This window comes from Dendropsophus ebraccatus, chromosome 12 (genome assembly GCF_027789765.1).
Source record: "Dendropsophus ebraccatus isolate aDenEbr1 chromosome 12, aDenEbr1.pat, whole genome shotgun sequence".
NCBI lineage: Eukaryota > Metazoa > Chordata > Amphibia > Anura > Hylidae > Dendropsophus > Dendropsophus ebraccatus.
Window position 1 is genome coordinate 87207438 of NC_091465.1, and position 23000 is coordinate 87230437.

At 51.0% G+C, this 23000-nt stretch overlaps 2 protein-coding genes across 3 annotated transcripts in view; both read right to left on the reverse strand.

Moving 5' to 3' along the window:
- Positions 1–733: 733 nt before the first annotated feature.
- MFAP2 (microfibril associated protein 2) lies at positions 734–22124 on the reverse strand. Its single transcript, XM_069946809.1, has 12 exons — positions 22116–22124; positions 21561–21670; positions 20399–20492; positions 17446–17562; positions 8508–8565; positions 7284–7334; positions 5898–5924; positions 5283–5438; positions 5165–5203; positions 3365–3452; positions 3200–3273; positions 734–1296 (listed from the first exon to the last, which is right to left on the reverse strand). The coding sequence occupies exons 1-12, from the start codon at positions 22122–22124 to the stop codon at positions 1193–1195; spliced, it is 927 nt and encodes a 308-aa protein (XP_069802910.1). The 3' UTR covers positions 734–1192.
- The window catches only part of ATP13A2 (ATPase cation transporting 13A2), a 40862-nt gene continuing 38838 nt past the window's right edge, over positions 20977–23000 (reverse strand). For both annotated transcript variants that reach the window (XM_069949059.1, XM_069949060.1), the window contains exon 29: positions 20977–22936. In XM_069949059.1, the coding sequence (XP_069805160.1) occupies positions 22775–22936 (162 nt within the window). In that variant the 3' untranslated portion in view covers positions 20977–22774. The remainder of the gene's footprint in view (positions 22937–23000) is intronic.

Below are 23000 nucleotides of genomic sequence, written 5' to 3' on the forward strand. Positions count from 1 at the left end.
TCCCATTCAGACTCATCCAGCCCCCCATCTCCCTCCTTTCAGATTTGTCTCCCCCCTTTCAGATTCATCCCCCCCAGACCCCCATCTCCCCCTTTCAGATTCGTCCAGCCCCCCATCTCAGATTCAGCCCCCCATCTCCCCCTTTCAGATTCTTCCCCCGTCTTCTCCCATTCAGATTCGTCAGCCCCCCATCTCCCCCCTTTCAGATTTGTCCCCCCCTCTTCTCCCATTCAGATTCGTCCCCCACATCTCCCCCCTTTCAGATTCATCCCCCACATTTCCCCCTTTCAGATTCGTCAGCCCCCCATCTCCCCCCTTTCAGATTTGTCCCCCCCTCTTCTCCCATTCAGATTCGTCCCCCACATCTCCCCCCTTTCAGATTCATCCCCCACATTTTCCCCTTTCAGATTGGTCCCCCTTTCATATCCTTCCCCCTGTCTTCTCCCATTCATTCGTCCAGCACCCCGTCTCCCCCTTTAAGATTTGTCCCCCCCCAATCTTCTCCCATTCAGATTCGTCCCTCCCCCCAATCTTCTCCCATTCAGATTCGTCCCCCCCAATCTTCTCCCATTCAGATTCGTCCCCCCCCAGCCCCCCATCTTCCCCCTTTAAGATTCGTCCCCCCCAATCTTCTCCCATTCAGATTCGTCCCCCCCCAGCCCCCCATCTTCCCCCTTTAAGATTCGTCCCCCCCAATCTTCTCCCATTCAGATTCGTTCCCATAGTCATTGGGTAAAATTCTGCACTTTATTTCTCTTTTATACAAAACACATTACAAAAAGTTTGGTCCCCACATCCCATTGTGTAAAGCGGATCAGGATCAGAGGCTCCAGCAGGGAGGAGTGAGGGGGGAGGGGAGATCGTACAGTACTCAATGACAGGCTGATCCGCTGCCGCTCCTGGTGACTGGCCACTAGGTAACCGGAGCCGCAGACCCCTCCACTGCCAGAGAAACCAGTCCCGAGCAGAGTCGGTGGGAATATGGTGGAGCAGTGCAGTGCGCTGGGCAGAATATCATATGGCGAGAGCCCACAGTGCCCCGGCCAGGGCACATACAATATAATACAGTAAAATATAGGGGGATATAATACTAGCACCTCCCACCCCATCCAGTAATCACACTGACTGCGGCTGAGGGCTCGGGGCGCCCCCTGGTGGCGGGCTGCTTCTTCACTTGGGGGTGAATCCTCTTCTAACAGCCTCCACAGCTCCTGGTGCACTGAGCTCCCACCGAGTGACACAGCCCGCTGGACGCCACCACCCCACAGCGGGGGAACTTGTCCCTACACAGGTCAGCTGAGGGGAGAAGAGAGAGAGGTGAGTGATCCAAGATGGCCGACACTTGGACATAGTGCAACAACAGCACCACATATAATGTGTGTATGAAGTGACTGTCTATACAATGGACAGATGATGGATTATTAATGGGGTAAGAGGGTCAGAAGACCCAAAATGGTCAGCAGGGAGGGAGAAGCCGAGTGTGAATGGTCGCCTGACACCTTTCACCTGTTGTTTCCCAGGATTTCAGGCATTGTGGCCGCACCAGTCACCTATGTCTGTATGTGCCACAGATGTCACCTGTGGGGTTCCCCTTTAGTGTATGACCACACACTGCAACATATCCACATCAATATATCATGTGAGTTGTGATACGGAGTCAGCGCTGTGGATTTGGGGGCAGATTGAATATTCTAGAAACATAAAAGCAATGTATTTCAGTTCTGCAGTCACAGACTCTGATCTGCGGCACCTGCAGTAAGGTCACTGGGGAAAATCTGCAGTGACCGGCCGGGAGTGGGTGACATCCACAATAAATCTGTAGTGACCAGCTGGGTGTGGGTGACATCTACAATAAATCTGCGGTAACCGGCCGGGTGTGGGTGACATCTACAATAAATCTGTAGTAACCGGCCGGGAGTGGGTGACATCCACAATAAATCTGCAGTGACCGGCCGGGAGTGGGTGACATCCACAATAAATCTGTAGTAACCGGCCGGATGTGGGTGACATCTACAACAAATCTGCAGTGACCGGCAGGTTGGGGGACATCTACAATAAATTTGCACTGACCGGCCGGGTGTGGGTGACATCTACAATAAATGTGCAGTGACCGGCCGGGAGTGGGGGACATCTACAATAAATCTGCAGTGACCGGCCGGGAGTGGGGGACATCTACAATAAATCTGCAGTGACCGGCCGGGTGTGGGTGACATCTACAATAAATGTGCAGTGACCGGCCGGGTGTGGGTGACATCTACAATAAATGTGCAGTGACCGGCCGGATGTGGGTGACATCTACAATAAATGTGCAGTGACCGGCCGGGTGTGGATGACATCTACAATAAATGTGCAGTGACCGGCCGGGTGTGGGTGACATCTACAATAAATCTGCAGTGACCGGCCGGGTGTGGGTGACATCTACAATAAATGTGCAGTGACCGGCTGGGTGTGGGTGACATTACAATAAATGTGCAGTGACCGGCCGGATGTGGGTGACATTACAATAAATGTGCAGTGACCGGCCGGATGTGGGTGACATCTACAATAAATCTGCAGTGACCGGCCGGGTGTGGGTGACATTACAATAAATGTGCAGTGACCGGCCGGATGTGGGTGACATCTACAATAAATGTGCAGTGACCGGCTGGATGTGGGTGACATCTACAATAAATGTGCAGTGACCGGCCGGGTGTGGGTGACATCTACAATAAATGTGCAGTGACCGGCTGGATGTGGGTGACATCTACAATAAATGTGCAGTGACCGGCCGGGTGTGGGTGACATTACAATAAATGTGCAGTGACCGGCCGGGTGTGGGTGACATCTACAATAAATCTGTAGTGACGGGTGGGTTGAGTGACATCCACAATAAATCTGCAGTGACCGGCCGGGTGTGGGTAACATCCACAATAAATCTGTAGTGACCGGCTGGGTGTGGGTGACATCTACAATAAATCTGCAGTGACCGTCCGGGTGTGGGTGACATCTACAATAAATCTGCAGTGACCGTCCGGGTGTGGGTGACATCTACAATAAATCTGGAGTGACCGGCGGGATGTGGGTGACATTCACATTGCCGCTGCTGTGAATCCACCATGTGGCGGCACCCAGCTTGTTGGTGTAACTGTATATGTGGAGGGGCACATGGTGGATGGTGGGGGGTGCCCATTAACCCTCCTATCACTGCTGTCACTCTCACCTCTCAGGAGCTCCTCGTGGGCGCACACGGTGCGGACACAGATCTCTTTGTTAATCACGTACATGCGCCGGAGGCTGAAAACACAAGAGACAAGAGGACAAAGAGTCACTGACCGCCACCAAGCGATGCCATGAGCCCGCCCGCCGACACCCTGGCCTCACCTACCTGTGTATACAGATCCCATTGATGCACTGCTTACAGGGTTTGTGGACAGAGTAGAGCCGGGTGCAGGGATACTGCTCTTCACGACAATCTAAAGGAACACAAATCTACTCAGCACGGAGCGCAGCAAAGCTTTATATTCATCACCTCCAAAAGATCTGTATGATCATCATTATCCTTCTATAACAACGCTCTGCAGACCTTTGAGCGGTCACTGTCGTTTCACACACTTCCCTCCATATGATCGCCCGTGTGATCTGTCACATGTATGTACATCACTTCCTTTCCACAGAAAATTGCTCTAAAGTCTTGGCCACTAAGTGTCTTGCCCCGTCCACCACCTGTACCTGGGAAATCTGTCTCTAGTAACAGCTAGATCAGGACAGAAGACAGTACATGCTAAGCCCCTCCCCCTCCATTTCCTATGTGCAGAAGAGAGGGGGCCTGGGTTGGGTGCCTGTCTGCCTGCCAAAGACGATCCACACTGTTCCTCAAAGGTAAATCAAGGCTTGCCTCACCTCTGTGACTACTTATAAAGCTCAGGACAACTGCCACTGGTGTAAATGAAAGTGTACAGACTACTGTACATCCACAGTGCTGCAGCATCATCGCCCCTCCCTTTAGCTTCTCAACAGCTGAGGCGCATGTTACTGGTGAGGCGCATGTTACTGGTGGGGCGCATGTTACTGGTGAGGCACAGGGTCCCTGTCTGTACTGGCATCAGCACACAGCAGGGGCTCCAGGCAAGGAGTACACTGATATTGGCAGCCCTGCATTATCACTGTAGGCTCTGTACTGACAGTATGTAAAGGACCTGCGATTATTGCATAATCATGGTCACATGACCGTGATTTCCCAGGTCCTTAACCTAGGGGTCAGTGTGACTGAAGATGAAGCACAGGGGAGATGCTTAAGAAGAGAAAAGACTCCCTTCTGGGTAATGTATTACCAGGGAGACAATCCTGTCCCGGGGCTGTGAATAGGGAAGTGGTGGGGAAGGAAGGAGGATGTGGTAAGGAGGGGAAACTTAAAATTGCAAGATAGGTAAGAGAGGAATGGGGATGGGAACATGACCCTTACGCTGTGGTGCTGGTTTCCGACAGGCTGAGCAGTACGTGTTTCTGCAGTGCTATGTTAATTTAATACAGGTGGAGCAGTATGTATTGCTGTGGTATTGGATTACTACAGGTGGACCATTATGGCTGCAGTGTGGTGTTGGTTAGTTTACTATAGGATTATTGCTTCACTGCAGTGTTGGTTATCTACAGGTGAAGCAGTATGTATTCTACACTGCAGGTGGAACAGTATGTATTGCTGTGGTGTTGGGTTACTACAGGTGGAGAAGCATTATGGCTGCACTGTAGGTTGAGCAGTATATATTTCTGCACTGCAGGTGGAGCAGTATGTATTGCTGTGGTGTTGGGCTACTACAGGTGGAGCAGCTTTATGGCTGCACTGTAGGTTGAGCAGTATATATTTCTGCACTGCAGGTGGAGCAGTATGTATTGCTGTGGTGTTGGGTTACTATGCAATGTGGTTCTGTTTATCGCTGGTAGAGAGTTGATTACTTTGTCACTGTGGTGCTGATTTGGGATATTATGTGCACTACATGGCAGTATTTGATGCTGCACAGTACTATGTGTTTGTTGGAGAGGCCCCAGCATGAACATGGAGTGTCTGCTTAGGCCCTGGCAGTAGAAGTAGAGAAGCCCTGGTGTAAATCCCCAATGCCAGCCTAATAAATCTAGCAGCTGCCTTAAATACTGGGCAGACTATAGATGGAGCGATCCACGTGACACTTACCCAGGGGTCCGGGTTCTGTCGGTTCAGTCTGATAAGTATCTGAAAGTAAAGACAAACAGCTCAGCGTCTGCAGAGTCCCCAGCCATATGCCACCCGGAAGGTTCCATGGACGTCTTACCGAAGGTGGGCACCGGGATGATCTCCTGCTGGGTTTGCTGCTGCTGCTGAGGGACAAACTCAAACTGGTCCAGAATCTGCTGATCATCCGGTTGGGTCAGGACATGGAATCCGGTCTGGACGTGCTGATTCGGCTGCTGCTGCCCCACCGACTGATCTGCGGGAAATCCAGAAGATCTCAGAGTAAGGAGGGGAGAACATGGAGGTCTGATCTCTGGATCCATCAGGAACCTGCAGCCTATTACAGTACAGGAGCTGCTCCCAGTCTGAAGGCTGTATTCAGCCCACTATCACACGCGGCGGCAGCGAGCAGGTGAGTCCGGGGGAGGGGGCCGCGGGGGAGGTGCGGGGGTGATCGCTAGATCTTACAGGTAGCCCACCATAGTAGATAGCAGCGGTCCGCTGCCTCCTATTCCACGGGGTGACGGCAGCAGATCGCTGCTATACCAATCAATATGGTGAAAGACAAACGACTGCAACGATGAGCCGATCATTGCCTTCTATTACACGGGCCGAATATGGCCGATCATGGTTCCGTGTAATAGGGCCCTAACATCTCCCATCTGCACATTCTATACACACAGTATACAGGATCAGCTGATCAGGTGACACTTACCATCATAGTCGTAGTAATAAGGAGCCTCTGGAAAAGACAAACAGAGAAGAGATATATGAGAAGCAGCAAAGGATTCAGCCGGCGCTCGCTGACCAGTCACCCAATGGGAGGTCGCCATCTCTGCTGAGGGTTCGTTACAATGTTTCATATTACAGATCCCTATAGATTATCATATACTATTACAGATCCCTATAGATTATAGTATATTATTACAGATCCCTATAGATTATAGCAGACCCCTAGAGATCATATTACAGATCCCTATAGACTATAGTATATTATTACAGATCCCTATAGATTATCATACATTATTACAGATCCCTATAGATTATAGTATATTATTACAGATCCCTAGAGATTATCATATTACAGATCCCTAGAGATTATAGTATATTATTACAGATCCCTAGAGATCATATTACAGATCCCTATAGATTATAGTATATTATTACAGATCCCTATAGATTATAGTATATTATTACAGATCCCTATAGATTATAGTATATTATTACAGATCCCTAGAGATCATATTACAGATCCCTATAGATTATAGTATATTATTACAGATCCCTATAGATTATAGTATATTATTACAGATCCCTAGAGATCATATTACAGATCCCTATAGATTATAGTATATTATTACAGATCCCTATAGATTATCATATTACAGATCCCTATAGATTATAGTATATTATTACAGATCCCTATAGATTATCATATATTACAGATCCCTATAGATTACTGTATAACAGATCCCTATAGATTATCATATATTATTATTATTACAGATCCCTAGAGATTATCATATTACAGATCCCTTTAGATTATAGTATATTATTATAGATTTCTATGGATTATCATATACTATTACAGATCCCTATAGATTATCATATTACAGATCCCTATAGATTACTGTATTACAGATCCCTATAGATTATCATATATTTTGACATATTCTATAGATTATCGGTCACAGCAGATTCCTATAGATTATTGTATATTAGGACAGATCCCTATAGATTATCCTATATGATAACAGATCGTTATAGATCACTTTATAGATCATTACAGATCACTATAGGTCTCTATGATGCTGTCCGAGGACTAGATGGCGGTTCTCAGTCATGTGAATGGGGTCGTCTTGTGGGGCACAACTATGGCTGATGGAGTCATGTGACACGGTGCTTCCTGTACTTGTCACCGAAGAGATATTTGAGTTGCTGTGAAGGACGTCACACGCGGTCCCTATATGTGACTATATGGGGGGCACAGCCCTGTTGGGGTCCCTGTGACGAATCTCCTGACATGAATTCACAGGAGGATACAGTGGATTACAGGGAATTCTGGGAGAGAAGACAGAGATGCCGCCATGTTCACTCTCACCTGTGGGGCCGTCGTACTGGGGGATGACATCAAATTGCTGCGCCAAAACTCCTGCAAATGCAATGAACAGCAGCTTAGTGTGTATCTATGGGCCACATGGATAAGGTAAAGGGGCCACTGGATCTACAGGCCCCCCACCACAGTAACAATCAGAGGGCAGAGCCCCCCAAACTTCTCTACACAATCATGTACTCATCTCTATGATCAGAGAGAGAACGGTGTGGTCATACAGTTACAGCTGCACAGTCCTCTCTATCCCCTCCGTGCACTCATCTCTATGTACAGAGAACTGTGTGGTCATACAGATACAGCTGCACAGTCCTCTCTATCCCCTCCCTGCACTCATCTCTATGGTCAGAGAGAGAACTGTGTGGTCATACAGTTACAGCTGCACAGTCCTCTCTATCACCTTCCTACATTCCTCTCTATGATTAGAGAGAGAACTGTGGGGTCATACAGTTACAGCTGCACAGTCCTCTCTATCCCCTCCCTGCACTCATCTCTTTATACAGAGAACTGTGGGGTCGTACAGTTACAGCTACACAGTCCTCTCTATCCTCTCCCTGCACTCATCTCTTTATACAGAGAACTGTGTGGTCATACAGTTACAGCTGCACAGTCCTCTCTATCCCCTCCCTGCACTTATCTCTATGATCACAGAGAGAACTGTGTGGTCATACAGTTACAGCTGCACAGTCCTCTCTATCACCTTCCTACATTCCTCTCTATGATCAGAGAGAGAACGGTGTGGTCATACAGTTACAGCTGCACAGTCCTCTCTATCCCCTCCATGCACTCATCTCTATGTACAGAGAACTGTGTGGTCATACAGTTACAGCTGCACAGTCCTCTCTATCCCCTCCCTGCACTCATCTCTATGTACAGAGAACTGTGTGGTCATACAGTTACAGCTGCACAGTCCTCTCTATCCCCTCCATGCACTCATCTCTATGTACAGAGAACTGTGTGGTCATACAGCTGCACAGTCCTCTATATCCTATCCCCGCACTCATCTCTATGACTCTATGATCATAGAGAGCACATATGGTCATAGTTACAGCTGCACAGTCCTCTCTATCCCCTCCATGCACTCATCTCTATGATCACAGAGAGCACATATGGTCATAGTTACAGCTGCACAGTCCTCTCTATCCCCTCCATGCACTCATCTCTATGATCACAGAGAGCACATATGGTCATACAGTGAGAGAGGGCAGCACTTACCCTGTACACAGAGGATGAGGAGACACGTGGCGCGCATGGCTGCGGGAAGTTTTCTTGTCTGCAATAAAGAACCACAGTCTGGATTAACAAGGACTCTCAGAGGGAGCCGGAGGCCCTGGATCCGCACTCACCACATACAGCCACCATGTCAGCACCAGACCCACCCTCAGTGTCAGGTTGGGATTTCCACGGATTCCTGCTACACCAGGAGGGATCAGGGTACAGCCCTGCCAAGCCTATCCCCTCCACTATAGAACTACAACTCCCAGCATGACCATGAGGGGGCGCTCACACTGACTGGCAGATAATTGGGGTGGGGGGCTATAGCCGGAGTCCGTCACACTGTACCCGCCCCCCTCCCCATCATTACTCCACAGCCGCCATCAGATTCTTATTCCTCCAGTCTGATCAAAGCTTCAGGAAATCTTCACCGACAAGATTTCTAGAGAGAAGCCGGGCACCGTGCCCGAGGGCAGAGGGGTCGGTCACAGCCGATCAGTGCGCACGGCTGCACCTGCCACCCCCACCGCCAAAGACTGGAAGGACGCAACGCAATCATCGTTAGGAAGCTAGATGACGTGCGAAGAATCGGAGACCAACGCAGCACCCCATCACTCCGATTAGGAACCAGTGATGGCAGGTGTGTGCCTGGGCCGTATACCCGTGTGGTACATCTCTAGTATATACATACAGCAGGTGTGTGCCAGGGCCGTATACCTGTGCAGTACATCTCCAGTATATACATACAGCAGGTGTGTGCCTGGGCCGTATACCCGTGTGGTACATCTCTAGTATATACATACAGCAGGTGTGTGTCCGGGCCATATACCTGTATGGTACATCTCCAGTATATACATACAGCAGGTGTGTGCCCGGGCCGTATACCCGTGTGGTACATCTCCAGTATATACATACAGCAGGTGTGTGCCCGGGCCGTATACCTGTGCAGTACATCTCCAGTATATACAGACAGCAGGTGTGTGCCTGGGCCGTATACCCGTGTGGTACATCTCCAGTATATACATACAGCAGGTGTGTGCCCGGGCCGTATACCTGTGCAGTACATCTCCAGTATATACATACAGCAGGTGTGTGCCAGGGCCGTATACCTGTGCAGTACATCTCCAGTATATACAGACAGCAGGTGTGTGCCTGGGCCGTATACCCATGTGGTACATCTCCAGTATATACATACAGCAGGTGACTGCCCGGGGGGTATACCCGTGTGGTACATCTCCAGTATATACATACAGCAGGTGACTGCCCGGGCCGTATACCTGTGCAGTACATCTCCAGTATATACATACAGCAGGTGTGTGCCCGGGCCGTATACCTGTGCAGTACATCTCCAGTATATACATACAGCAGGTGTGTGCCAGGGCCGTATACCCATGTGGTACATCTCCAGTATATACATACAGCAGGTGTGTGCCTAGGCCGTATACCCATGTGGTACATCTCCAGTATATACATACAGCAGGTGACTGCCCGGGCCGTATACCTGTGCAGTACATAGCCAGTATATACATACAGCTGCAGATGACTGCCCGGGCCATATACCTGTACAGCACATCTCTAGTATATACATACAGCAGGTGACTGCCCGGGCCGTATACCTGTGCAGTACATCTCCAGTATATACATACAGCAGGTGTGTGCCAGGGCCGTATACCTGTGCAGTACATCTCCAGTATATACATACAGCAGGTGTGTGCCCGGGCCGTATACCTGTGCAGTACATCTCCAGTATATACATACAGCAGGTGTGTGCCAGGGCCGTATACCCTTGTGGTACATCTCCAGTATATACATACAGCAGGTGTGTGCCATGGCCGTATACCCTTGTGGTTTATCTCCAGTATATACATACAGCAGGTGTGTGCCCGGGCCATATACATGTGCAGTACATCTCCAGTATATACATACAGCAGGTGTGTGCCCGGGCCGTATACCTGTGCAGTACATCTCCAGTATATACATACAGCAGGTGTGTGCCAGGGCCGTATACCCTTGTGGTACATCTCCAGTATATACATACAGCAGGTGTGTGCCCGGGCCATATACCTGTATGGTACATCTCCAGTATATACATACAGCAGGTGTGTGCCCAGGCTGTATACCTGTGTGGTACATCTCAAGTATATACAGACAGCAGGTGTGTGCCAGGGCCGTATACCCTTGTGGTACATTTCCAGTATATACATACAGCAGGTGTGTGCCCGGGCCGTATACCTGTGCAGTACATCTCCAGTATATACATACAGCAGGTGTGTGCCAGGGCCGTATACCCTTGTGGTACATCTCCAGTATATACATACAGCAGGTGTGTGCCCGGGCCGTATACCTGTGCAGTACATCTCCAGTATATACATACAGCAGGTGTGTGCCCGGGCCGTATACCTGTGCAGTACATCTCCAGTATATACATACAGCAGGTGTGTGCCAGGGCCGTATACCCTTGTGGTACATCTCCAGTATATACATACAGCAGGTGTGTGCCCGGGCCGTATACCTGTGCAGTACATCTCCAGTATATACATACAGCAGGTGTGTGCCCGGGCCATATACCTGTATGGTACATCTCCAGTATATACATACAGCAGGTGTGTGCCCAGGCTGTATACCTGTGCGGTACCTAGCCAGTATATACATACAGCAGGTGTGTGCCAGGGCCGTATACCCTTGTGGTACATCTCCAGTATATACATACAGCAGGTGTGTGCCCGGGCCGTATAACTGTATGGTACATCTCCAGTATATACATACAGCAGGTGTCTGCCCAGGCTGTATACCTGTGCGGTACCTAGCCAGTATATACATACAGAAGGTGTGTGCCCGGGCTGTATACCTGTGTAATGCACTATAGGGGAAGGTAATATTTGCCCGCAGAGGAGCTGACAATCTAACCTCCGCCACAGCAGACATAACATTGTCCTGTGTCAGGAATGTTATTATCCTGGAGAGAAGCCAAATCCTGCCGCTGCCCCCGCAACAAAGCGAGTCCAGACAAGACCCCCGAGCCCATCACATCCAGTCATTGGTGAGACATGAGGCATCCAGAGCTACAGACCGACCACAGCTGAGACATGAGGCATCCAAAGCTACAGACCAACCACAGGACCACAGCCGAGATATGAGGCATCCGGAGCTACAGACCAACCACAGGACCACAGCCGAGATATGAGGCATCTGGAGCTACAGACCGACCACAGGACCACAGCCGAGATATGAGGTATCCAGAGCTACAGACCAACCACAGGACCACAGCCAAGATATGAGGCATCCGGAGCTACAGACCAACCACAGGACCACAGCCAAGATATGAGGCATCCGGAGCTACAGACCAACCACAGGACCACAGCCGAGACATGAGGCATCCGGAGCTATAGACCAACCACAGGACCACAGCAGACATGAAGAATTTGGAGCTACAGACCAACCACAGCCTTGACATGAGGCATCTAGGGCTACAGAGCGACCACAGGACCACAGCCGAGACATGAGGCATCTAGGGCTACAGAGCGACCACAGGAGACATGAGGCATCTGGAGCTACAGACCGACCACAGGAGACATGAGGCATCCGGAGATACAAACCAACCACAGGACCACAGCCGAGATATGAGGCATCCGGAGATACAAACCAACCTCAGGAGACATGAGGCATCTGGAGCTACAGACCAACCACAGCTGAAACATGAGGCATACAGAGCTACAGACCAACCACAGGAGACATGAGGCATCCAGAGCTATAGACCAACCACAGCCGAGACATGAGGCATACAGAGCTACAGACCAACCACAGCTGAAACATGAGGCATCCGGAGCTACCGACTACAGGACCACAGCCGAGACATGAGGCATCCGGAGCTACAGACCGCCCACAGGAGACATGAGGCATCCTGAGCTATAGACCAACCACAGCCGAGACATGAGGCATACAGAGCTACAGACCAACCACAGCTGAAACATGAGGCATCCGGAGCTACCGACTACAGGACCACAGCCGAGACATGAGGCATCCGGAGCTACAGACTGACCACAGCCTAAACATGAAGCATTCAAAGCTACAGACTGACCACAGGACCACAGCCGACATGAGGCATCCGGAGCTACAGACCAACCACAGGAGACATGAGGCATCCGGAGCTACAGACCGACCACAGGACCACAGCAGACATGAGGCATCCGGAGCTACAGACCAACCACAGCAAAGACATGAGGCATCCGGAGCTACAGACCAACCACAGCAAAGACATGAGGCATCCGGAGCTACAGACCAACCACAGGACCACAGCAGACATGAGGCATCCGGAGCTACAGACCAACCACAGGACCACAGCAGACATGAGGCATCCGGAGCTACAGACCAACCACAGGACCACAGCAGACATGAGGCATCCGGAGCTACAGACCGACCACAGGAGAAATGAAGCATCCGGAGCTATAGACCAACCACTGCCGAGATATGAGACATCCAGAGCGACCACAGGACCACAGCCGAGACATGAGGCATCTGGAGCTACAGACTGACCACAGCAGACATGATGCATCCGGAGCTACAGACCAACCACAGCAGACATGAGGCATCCGGAGCTACAGACCGACCACAGCAAAGACATGAGGCATCCGGACCTACAGACCGACCACAGCAGACATGAGGCATCCGGAGCTACAGACCGACCACAGGAGACATTAGGCATCCGGAGCTACAGACCGACCACAGGAGACATGAGGCATCCGGAGCTACAGACCGACCACAGAAGACATGAAGCATCCGGAGCTATAGACCAACCACTGCCGAGATATAAAGACATCCAGAGCGACCACAGGACCACAGCCGAGACATGAGGCATCTGGAGCTACAGACTGACCACAGCCAAGACATGAGGCATCCGGAGCTATAGACCAACCACAGGACCACAGCAGACATGAGGCATCTGGAGCTATAGACCAACCACTGCCGAGACTTGAGGCATCTAGGGCTACAGAGCGACCACAGGACCACAGCAGACATGAGGCATCTAGGGCTACAGAGCGACCACAGGACCACAGCAGACATGAGGCATCCGTAGCTACAGAGCGACCACAGGACCACAGCAGACATGAGGCATCCGTAGCTACAGAGCGACCACAGGACCACAGCAGACATGAGGCATCTGTAGCTACAGAGCGACCACAGGACCACAGCAGACATGAGGCATCCGGAGCTACAGAGCGACCACAGGACCACAGCAGACATGAGGCATCCGGAGCTACAGACCAACCACAGGACCACAGCAAAGACATGAGGCATCCGGAGCTACAGACCAACCACAGGACCACAGCAGACATGAGGCATCTAGGGCTACAGACCAACCACAGGACCACAGCAGACATGAGGCATCCGGAGCTACAGAGCGACCACAGGACCACAGCAGACATGAGGCATCCGGAGCTACAGATCAACCACAGGACCACATCAGACATGAGGCATCTAGGGCTACAGACCAACCACAGGACCACAGCAGACATGAGGCATCCGGAGCTATGGACCAACCACAGGACCACAGCAGACATGAGGCATCTAGGGCTACAGAGCGACCACAGGACCACAGCAGACATGAGGCATCCGGAGCTACAGATCAACCACTGCCGAGACTTGAGGCATCTGGAGCAGGTAACCGGTCTGAACACCGCAGTCACATGTTGGGCCCTGGTTGGCTCTGAGCTCTCCCTGACATTATGGATGTCTCGTACGGTTCCCCCCAGGAGGTGAGGGGCCGTGCTGGCACATTGTCACTCGCAGGTAGACGCTCCACTCATCACATTTTCCACTTTTTGCTGCCAGGCCCGGAGGTCTCAGGTTTATTTCCCTGGCTGCGAGGTCTACATGCCAAGCACTGCCAACAAACAAGAGACGCCACCTGCCCCCCGGAAAAGATGGCGGCTCTCACCACAAAGGGACCTTATTTATTTTATTATTTTTTTACAATTCTGTATTTTCCAACAATTGTCTAACATATAATAAAGGTGATTTTAACCCAAAGTCCTTCCTCCATATCCGCAAGGCAGGAATCCGGCTGCAAAGAGTGATGGAAGGAAAGAAATCCTGCTATGGTGCCGCACAATAACCATGAGGACAGCGACGCAATCTGAGCTAATGGCCACAGAGTGACCAAAGAGGCCGGCCAGCCCCCGACCACTCACACACACAGCCCCTCCTGGGACCCAGACATGTGGCTCTACAGCTGCTTATATACGGCTACCACCAAATGCCCGGACACAGCGGGAGCCTCAGCTTGGGAACACTACCAAACCTTCCTAGAGATGATGGGAGTTGGAGAGCCACATGCCGGGGAATGATGGGAGTTGTAGTTTTGTAGGTTGGAGAGTCACATGTCAGGGAATGATGGGAGTTGTAGTTCTGCAGGTTAGAGAGCCACATGCCAGGGAATGATGGGAGTTGTAGTTCAGCAGAACAAAGAGCCGCATGCTGGGCAATGATGGGAGATCCACATGTTGGAGAATGATGGGAGTTGGAGTTTTGTTGTTTGAAAAGCTACATGTCAGTGAATGATGGAAGTTGTAGTTGTGTAGTTCGAACAGCCACATGTTGGGGACTGATGGAAGTTGTAGTTGTGTAGGATGGGGAGCCACAAGTTAGTGAATGATAGGAGTTGTGGTTGTGTAGGTTAGAGAGCCACATGTCGGTGAATGATGGAAGTTGTAGTTGTGTAGGTTAGAGAGCCACATGCCAGGGGATGATGGGAGTTGTAGTTCTGTACGATGAAGAGCCACATGACAGTGACTGATAGGAGTTGTAGTTCTATAGGTTAAAGAGACACATGCCGGGCAATGATGGGAGTTGTGGTTGTTTAAGTTAAGTCACATGCAAGGGAATAATGGGAGTTGTAGCTGTTTAGGTTGGAGAGCAACATGTTGGAGAATGATGGGAGCTGTAGTTGTGTAGGATGGAGAGCCACACAGCAGTGAATGATGGGAGCTGTAGCTGTGTTGGAGAGCCACATGCTGGGGAATAATGGGAGTTGTAGTTGTGTAGGTTAGAGAGCCACATGCTGGGGAATGATGGGAGTTGTAGTTTTGTGGGTTGGAGCGCTGGCTGTTATGAGTCTCTGGCTGTTGATAAACTACAACTCCCATCATGACCTTAGCTGGAAACACTTCTAAGGGGTCAAGGGGTATCATGTGATCCCTGCTGGTTCCCCACCATTGTTATCGCTGCCTCTAGCCTCCGGCCATTGTATTTGAGTAGTTGTACATGAGGTGGCAAGTGAAACAACATGTGAGCAAACAAAATGATTCTCAGCAGACCCCCGGAGACCCCGCATGTGACCCCAGTGACAGGTGTCCAGGCGCAGGCAGGAAGGAGCTGGGTGTTTATAGGGCTTGCTGGAAATAATTGTCAGCTCTTGGGTTAACACTTTCACACTCACTCTATACAGAGGTGTCAGGACCCCTGTTGAAAATACACCAAATGGGCTGGTGAGACCCCCATAGTGCCAGGACTGGTCAGCTGCTGATGAGACCCCCATAGTGCCAGGACTGGTCAGCTGATGAAGAGACCCCCATAGTGCCAGGACTGGTCAGCTGCTGATGAGACCCCCATAGTGCCAGGACTGGTCAGCTGCTGATGAGACCCCCATAGTGCCAGGACTGGTCAGCTGCTGGTGAGACCCCCATAGTGCCAGGACTGGTCAGCTGCTGATGAGACCCCCATAGTGCCAGGACTGGTCAGCTGCTGGTGAGATCCCCATAGTGCCAGGACTGGTCAGCTGCTGATGAGACCCCCATAGTGTAAGGACTGGTCAGCTGCTGATGAGACCCCCATAGTGTAAGGACTGGTCAGCTGCTGATGAGACCCCCATAGTGTAAGGACTGGTCAGCTGATGAAGAGACCCCCATAGTGCCAGGACTGGTCAGCTGCTGATGAGACCCCCATAGTGTTAGGACTGGTCAGCTGCTGGTGAGACCCCCATAGTGCCAGGACTGGTCAGCTGCTGATGAGACCCCCATAGTGCCAGGACTGGTCAGCTGCTGATGAGACCCCCATAGTGCCAGGACTGGTCAGCTGCTGATGAGACCCCCATAGTGTAAGGACTGGTCAGCTTCTGGTGAGACCCCCATAGTACCAGGTGAGGTCCAGCTGTGGAAGTGATCGGCCCCCCAGCCCCGTCTCCCCTCTGGATACAGGACGCCTTTGTTCCCTGCATTTTGTGGTTCATACAGGATGGAAACATCTGGGATTCATCAGCAAAACCCCCCTCTAGCCCACCCCATCCAAAATGCAGCCAGCCCTCCCCTCTCACCCCCCAGGGGCCACTCCCAGCCCCCACCCCCTAAATCCCTTTATACATTTCCAGCTGTGAACAAGGGGACAAAGGCAAAAACTCAGACAAAGTTTAGAAATTGGCTGCAAACCAGGAAGACAAATTACATGGGCCGTCGGGTCCTGGGAGGGGGGGGGCCGGGGCCCCCATAACAGTATGACCCCCACACAGTATGACCCTGTGCTCCGGGGCCACAGGGGAGCCATGTCATCTAGGGGGGGCTCTATAGGGAAGAAATGGGGGGGGGGGGGGGGTCCCATAAATGTCCCCCCTGTAAATGAACCATTTGCCCCCCAGACATTAACCCTTCATCACCCGCCGCTGTCAGGCAACCACAGACATTATGGGGGAACCCTGCTCCCCAGAGGTACCAGCCTGTCACTCTGTGGGGTTACCCATGATGCACTGGGGGGGATCCCTCAGAATCATCATTCATCTTATCATTGTGAATAATTATGCAGATTAGGAGGAGGGGCCCAAATGTAACAGAAATCTATCAATTATCTATGAATCAATGAAGAGGAAATGAATGAGCCCCCAGCCGGCCAGAGCGGAGGCCACAGCACAGCAGCACATGTGGGGGTCCGGGCCGGGGGCTCAGGGGCTTACCAGGGCTGCAGCTCCGGCTGTCTCTTCTCTCCTGCACTCTCTTGCTGTCTTCTCTCTATCTGAGGCTCTCACAAGGGGACAAATCCCTAAATCCAACCTCAGCCGCTCCGCAGGGTCCTAAAGAAACAGGTTACAGCTCCAGCAGCAGCTCCTGACTCCCTCTGTGCTGCAGAAGCGGGGTTAACCCTCCAGCTGCCAACAAAACATCGCCCTGTCCTCTATACTGACTGATACATAGTTATATTATCTGCAGAGTATTACACCCCTGCACTCTATACAGATCATCGCCCTGTCCTCTCTACTGACTGATACATAGTTATATTATCTGCAGAGTATTGCACCCCTGCACTCTATACAGAACATTGCTCTGTCCTCTCTACTGACTGATACATAGTTATATTATCTGCAGAGTATTGCACCCCTGCACTCTATACAGAACATTGCTCTGTCCTCTCTACAGATACATAGTTATATTATTTGCAGAGTATTACACCCGACCTCTCTGCAGAACATTGTTCTGTTATCTCTACCTGACGGATACCTAGTGATATATCCTGCAGATTATTACACCAATGATCTCCCTACAGATTCGCAGATCGCTGTCTTCTCTACCCGAGTTATATTGTCTGCAGATTATTACACCCCTGACCTCTCTGCAGTACATCGCTGTCCTCTCTACCTCCTGACAGATAGTTATATTATCTGCAGAGTATTACACCTGACTTTTTTTTACAAATCTGCAGAACATCACTCTGTCCTCGCTGACAGATACATAGTGATATATCCTGCAGATTATTACACCCCTGACCTCTGCAGAACATTGCACCATCTGATGAGCTACACATCTGCTCCCTCATGTTTCACCTCTTCTTCACTTGTAGAGGAGTCTCCCCCATCTTCCGTCCCGTCACCCCATGAACCCTTCATACGTCACTGGTTACAGCAAGAGGGGCCTGGAGTTTATAACATTATAATAAACACCTCAGCCCTGTGTGGGGGGGGGGGGGGGCGCCCCTCGGCTCCAGGACGCTGTGTCCACAATAAGAGTTCTGGATCATCATGTAATTGCTGTTTACAAGATACAAACACATCAGAGGAGCAGATGCTGCGATCCCCGGGGGCCATTACACTGGGGGTCCCAGGATCTGACCCGGACGTCAGCATAAATACAGCAATGTGCAGGATCAGGGAGACCGGCCTCATAGGAGATCAACGACAGGGGCGCAGATCTGCTCATTTTTGCCCTCATTCCCTATCACTGTAACCCCCAACGTCACTGTAACCCCCAACATCACTGTACCCCCGTCACTGTAACCCCCAACATTACTATACCCCCCCATCTGTTATTGTACCTCCAAGTCAATGTACCCCCAACGTCACTGCACCCCCTTCTGTGGGATTGCTAAAGTATGACCATGTCTCTGAGGACACTCTGTAACCTGGTGACATGGGACACACTGTAATATATTTTTTTTATATCTATCCCCTCCCATTCACTGTACCTGCCATGTCACTGTACCTCCTCCCCCTTCACTGTACTTCCTCCCCGTCACTGTACCTGCCATGTCACTGTATCTCCTCCCAGTCACTGTACCTGCCATGTCACTGTACCTCCTCCCCAGTCACTGTACCTGCCATGTCACTGTATCTCCTCCCTGTCACTGTACCTGCCATGTCACTGTACCTCCTCCCCAGTCACTGTACCTGCCATGTCACTGTATCTCCTCCCTGTCACTGTACCTGCCATGTCACTGTACCTCCTCCCAGTCACTGTACCTGCCATGTCACTGTACCTGCCATGTCACTGTATCTCCTCCCAGTCACTGTACCTGCCATGTCACTGTACCTCCTCCCAGTCACTGTACCTGCCATGTCACTGTACCTACCATGTCACTGTACCTGCCATGTCACTGTACCTCCTCCCCGTCACTGTACCTACCATGTCACTGTACCTCCTCCCCCGTCACTATACCTCCTCCCCCGTCACTGTACCTCCTCCCCGTCACTGTACCTACCATGTCACTGTACCTACCATGTCACTGTATCTCCTCCCTGTCACTGTACCTGACATGTCACTGTACCTCCTCCCCGTCACTGTACCTGCCATGTCACTGTATCTCCTCCCCGTCACTGTACCCCCTCCCCGTCACTGAACCCCTTACAGCACTGTTCCCACCATGCCACCTTTACTTTCTGCGAGGTCATAAGGGTGTAGTAAAAGAAGCGCAAACACATAAATGTTGGCAAAAAAAAACAAACAAACAAAAAACAGGTGCCATGGTTTGGTGGACCTCAGTTTGTAAATCTGGGCCAATAAGTACTGCTGCTTAATGTCTCACCTCTAATTACATCATATTATATCAATGATGTCATCCAGGGGGCGGGGTTGTGACTATCTCTTTATGCACGTGATATACAGGGAGTCGGAGCTGTGAATACCTCTCTATACACAGGATATACAGGGGACGGGGCTGTGACTACCTCTCTATAAACGATATACAGGGGGTGGGGCTGTGACTACCTCTTTACACATGATATACAGAGGGCGGAGCTGTGACTACCTCTATATACATGATATACAGGGGGCGGGGCTGTGACTACTCTATACACATGATATACAGGGGGCAGGGCTGTGACTACCTCTCTATACACAAGATATACAGGGGGCGGAGCTGTAACTACCTCTCTATACACATTATATACAGGGGGCGGGGCTGTGACTACCTCTCTATACACAGGATATAAAGGGGACGGGGCTGTGAATACCCCTCTATACACAGGATATACAGGGGGCGGGGCTGTGACTACCTCTATACACATGATATACAGGGGGCGGGGCTGTGACTACCTCCCTATACACGATATACAGGGAGCGGGGCTGTCATATTCCAGCTGTTACTGGCCCCTATGTCTGTGAGCTGAGGAGCTTACACTCAGGGCTGGAATCCATCACTGTGGCCGCTCTACGTGTCTGGACGCGTCTTATGGCTGCAGGATTCCAGAGCGGTGACTTCTGAGACATCTCCGGGATCATGAGGCTGAGATCACTGCGAAGGAGAAGACAGGTGAGAGATGCGGGAGATGTAAGGGGGCACCAGGGGGCGGGGACATCATAATGCAGCCCCTGTATTCAGGACGCAGCCTGCAGTGTAAAGCAGGGAGACCGCTCCCCACACAGCCAGGTTACTAAGTATGACGGATGAGATACAGTGTATCACATAGTTACAGAAATGGATACGTCTGGATGTTACCATGGTAACCTGTTCCGAGAAGAGGCAACCAGAGAAGTCTGACTGTAAGTGACATCACCTGCTCCGGGCTATAACCTCAGATACAAGAATATAAGTGCACCCCCCCACACACACACAGCTGCTGCAGCACGCCGACAGCCTGACCCGCTAAAGACTGGGGAACACCCATGTAAAAGAGGAAAGATGGCGGCGGGAGGGTCTGATCACCAGGACGGCGCCTTCTATCACCTCATCCGAGGAATGACGGAAACCATCATAGACATCCACACAGAGACGGAGCCGGAGGGTAGAAAAGGCGCCTTTATTGGCGGCCGGAGCCGCGCACAATATTCCATCCTCAAAAATAAATTCTCATATAATCTATTAAATAATCGCTATTTGGTTTGTAGGAAAAAGGCCACAAAAGTGATAAAAGTGACAACGTCTACGAGACCACGTCCCATCAATGGGGGAAGGGACAGAATAATCCTTCAGTCATGGAGTCTGGGGGTACAACACGGCACCAGGGAGGCAGTAATGAGAGCAGCATCGGCAGTCACGTGTCCCAGTGTCTCCTCCCATGTAGGAGTGTGGCCACACCCACCAGACCCTGCAGCAATCACAGTCACATGTCCCAGTGTCTCCTCCCATGTAGGAGTGTGGCCACACCCACCGGACCCTGCAGCAATCATCATCACATGTCCCAGTGTCTCCTCCCATGTAGGAGTGTGGCCACACCCACCGGACCCTGCAGCAATCATCATCACATGTCCCAGTGTCTCCTCCCATGTAGGAGTGTAGCCACACCCACCGGACCCTGTAGCAATCACCGTCACATGTCCCAGTGTCTCCTCCCATGTAGGAGTGTGGCCACACCCACCGGACCCTGCAGCAATCACAGACACAGTGAAGCAGATAAAGTAAAATAAACTCTCATCCACAATCTGCAGAAGATCTGCGCTGTGCGTTTCCACCCTACGGCCCAGATTTACTAACTGCAATTGCACAATTAAATAACAGACTAGACAGGCCTCATATGCTTCTGATTCACCCAAAAGCCTGACACACTGTGACGGATCTGCTGCTGCTGCTTGTCCTAAGGAGTAAGCGACTTTAGTAAATCTGGACCCTTGTGTCAGTGATCTGGGTTTTGCTGCGGATCCAAGGAAAACACTGTAGATGGACGTCCGTACTATCTGCTGCAGTTTCCCGTGCGGCCATCTTTCCCTTAACCTTCCTCTGCAGCACATCGGGGGCTATAGGTGACCCCCAACCTTCCCTGAGCCTGTAACATAGCGCCACCTAGTGCTGCACAGCCAGAAGTACAAGTAATACCCAGATAACTCCACAGTAATCGGCACTCTAACATCTGACAGACGGACGCCAGACTTCCTGAACAGATGGTATAGCAGTAACTGATGGTGACGGAGCTGCGCTCACCACATCCATCACGTTAGGATGACGCCGGCCACTGGCTCTCGGCCATCGTCTTATTTTCACAGTTTACACCAACAGAACATTTATAAAAACAAATTAAAACATTAAGAAAGAGAAAATTCATAAAGGAGATGAGTGACCGGGGTGACTAAGGTACATTGTCTTTTTGGCAAGAACAAACCCCCATGTGGTAAAATCCGCACCAGCCAAGGATATATAAGAGGCGGCCACTGTACGGGGGGCACACAGACACTAAACTACCAGGGCTTCAGCTCAGGAGACGCAGAACGGTGGAGCCTCCAGTGTGATGAGCTGCATCGCTGTCCTAGGAGATCATCTGCAGAACGTACATATCCCTGAGGGAGGGGGGGGGGGACACATGTAATCCCCGGAGGTGAGAACCATTCCTGAGAATCAGCAGGCGACAGACCAATATACAGGAGGGGTCTAGAGCACAGGGGCTGGTGAGATGACTGGTCCTGTACTCTTGTATCCACTAGAAGAATGTGTGAGGCGTCCACCTGTCGCTGCGGATCTGGAGTGGGATGTCCGGGCACAGGAGATATGACAAGGCATGGCGGTGTTATTGTCTCACTCCAGGATTGGAGACTCCCAGCAGTCACCCCTGTAACAGGTTCACAGAACGTCCTCCCCGATTCCTGCTACCTGAAGTGCTTGGGGCGGCTGGGGTACAGAGTCTGGTTCACGGGGGGCCAGGACGGCTGCCCCTGAAGCTGCTGCTCCAGCTGCTTGTAAACTTTTTTAGATTCTTTATTTTTCCGTAGTTTCCGCAAGCAGCCCAAGTATCCATGGTCCAGGGCGGTCTGGAAGAAAAAGGGCCCCCTATCAGTGGTGGTGGTGGAGGCCTCCGTACACCCGGCACCCTGT

Excerpts from the sequence above, each read along its gene's own strand:
- MFAP2 (XM_069946809.1), bottom strand. Across the intron at positions 8,566-17,445 it reads CAGCCGGAGCTGCAGCCCTG|ACAAGAAAACTTCCCGCAGC; the intron begins GTAAGCCCCTGA and ends TCTTTATTGCAG. Across the intron at positions 3,453-5,164 it reads GACAGAACCCGGACCCCTGG|ATTGTCGTGAAGAGCAGTAT; the intron begins GTAAGTGTCACG and ends GTGTTCCTTTAG.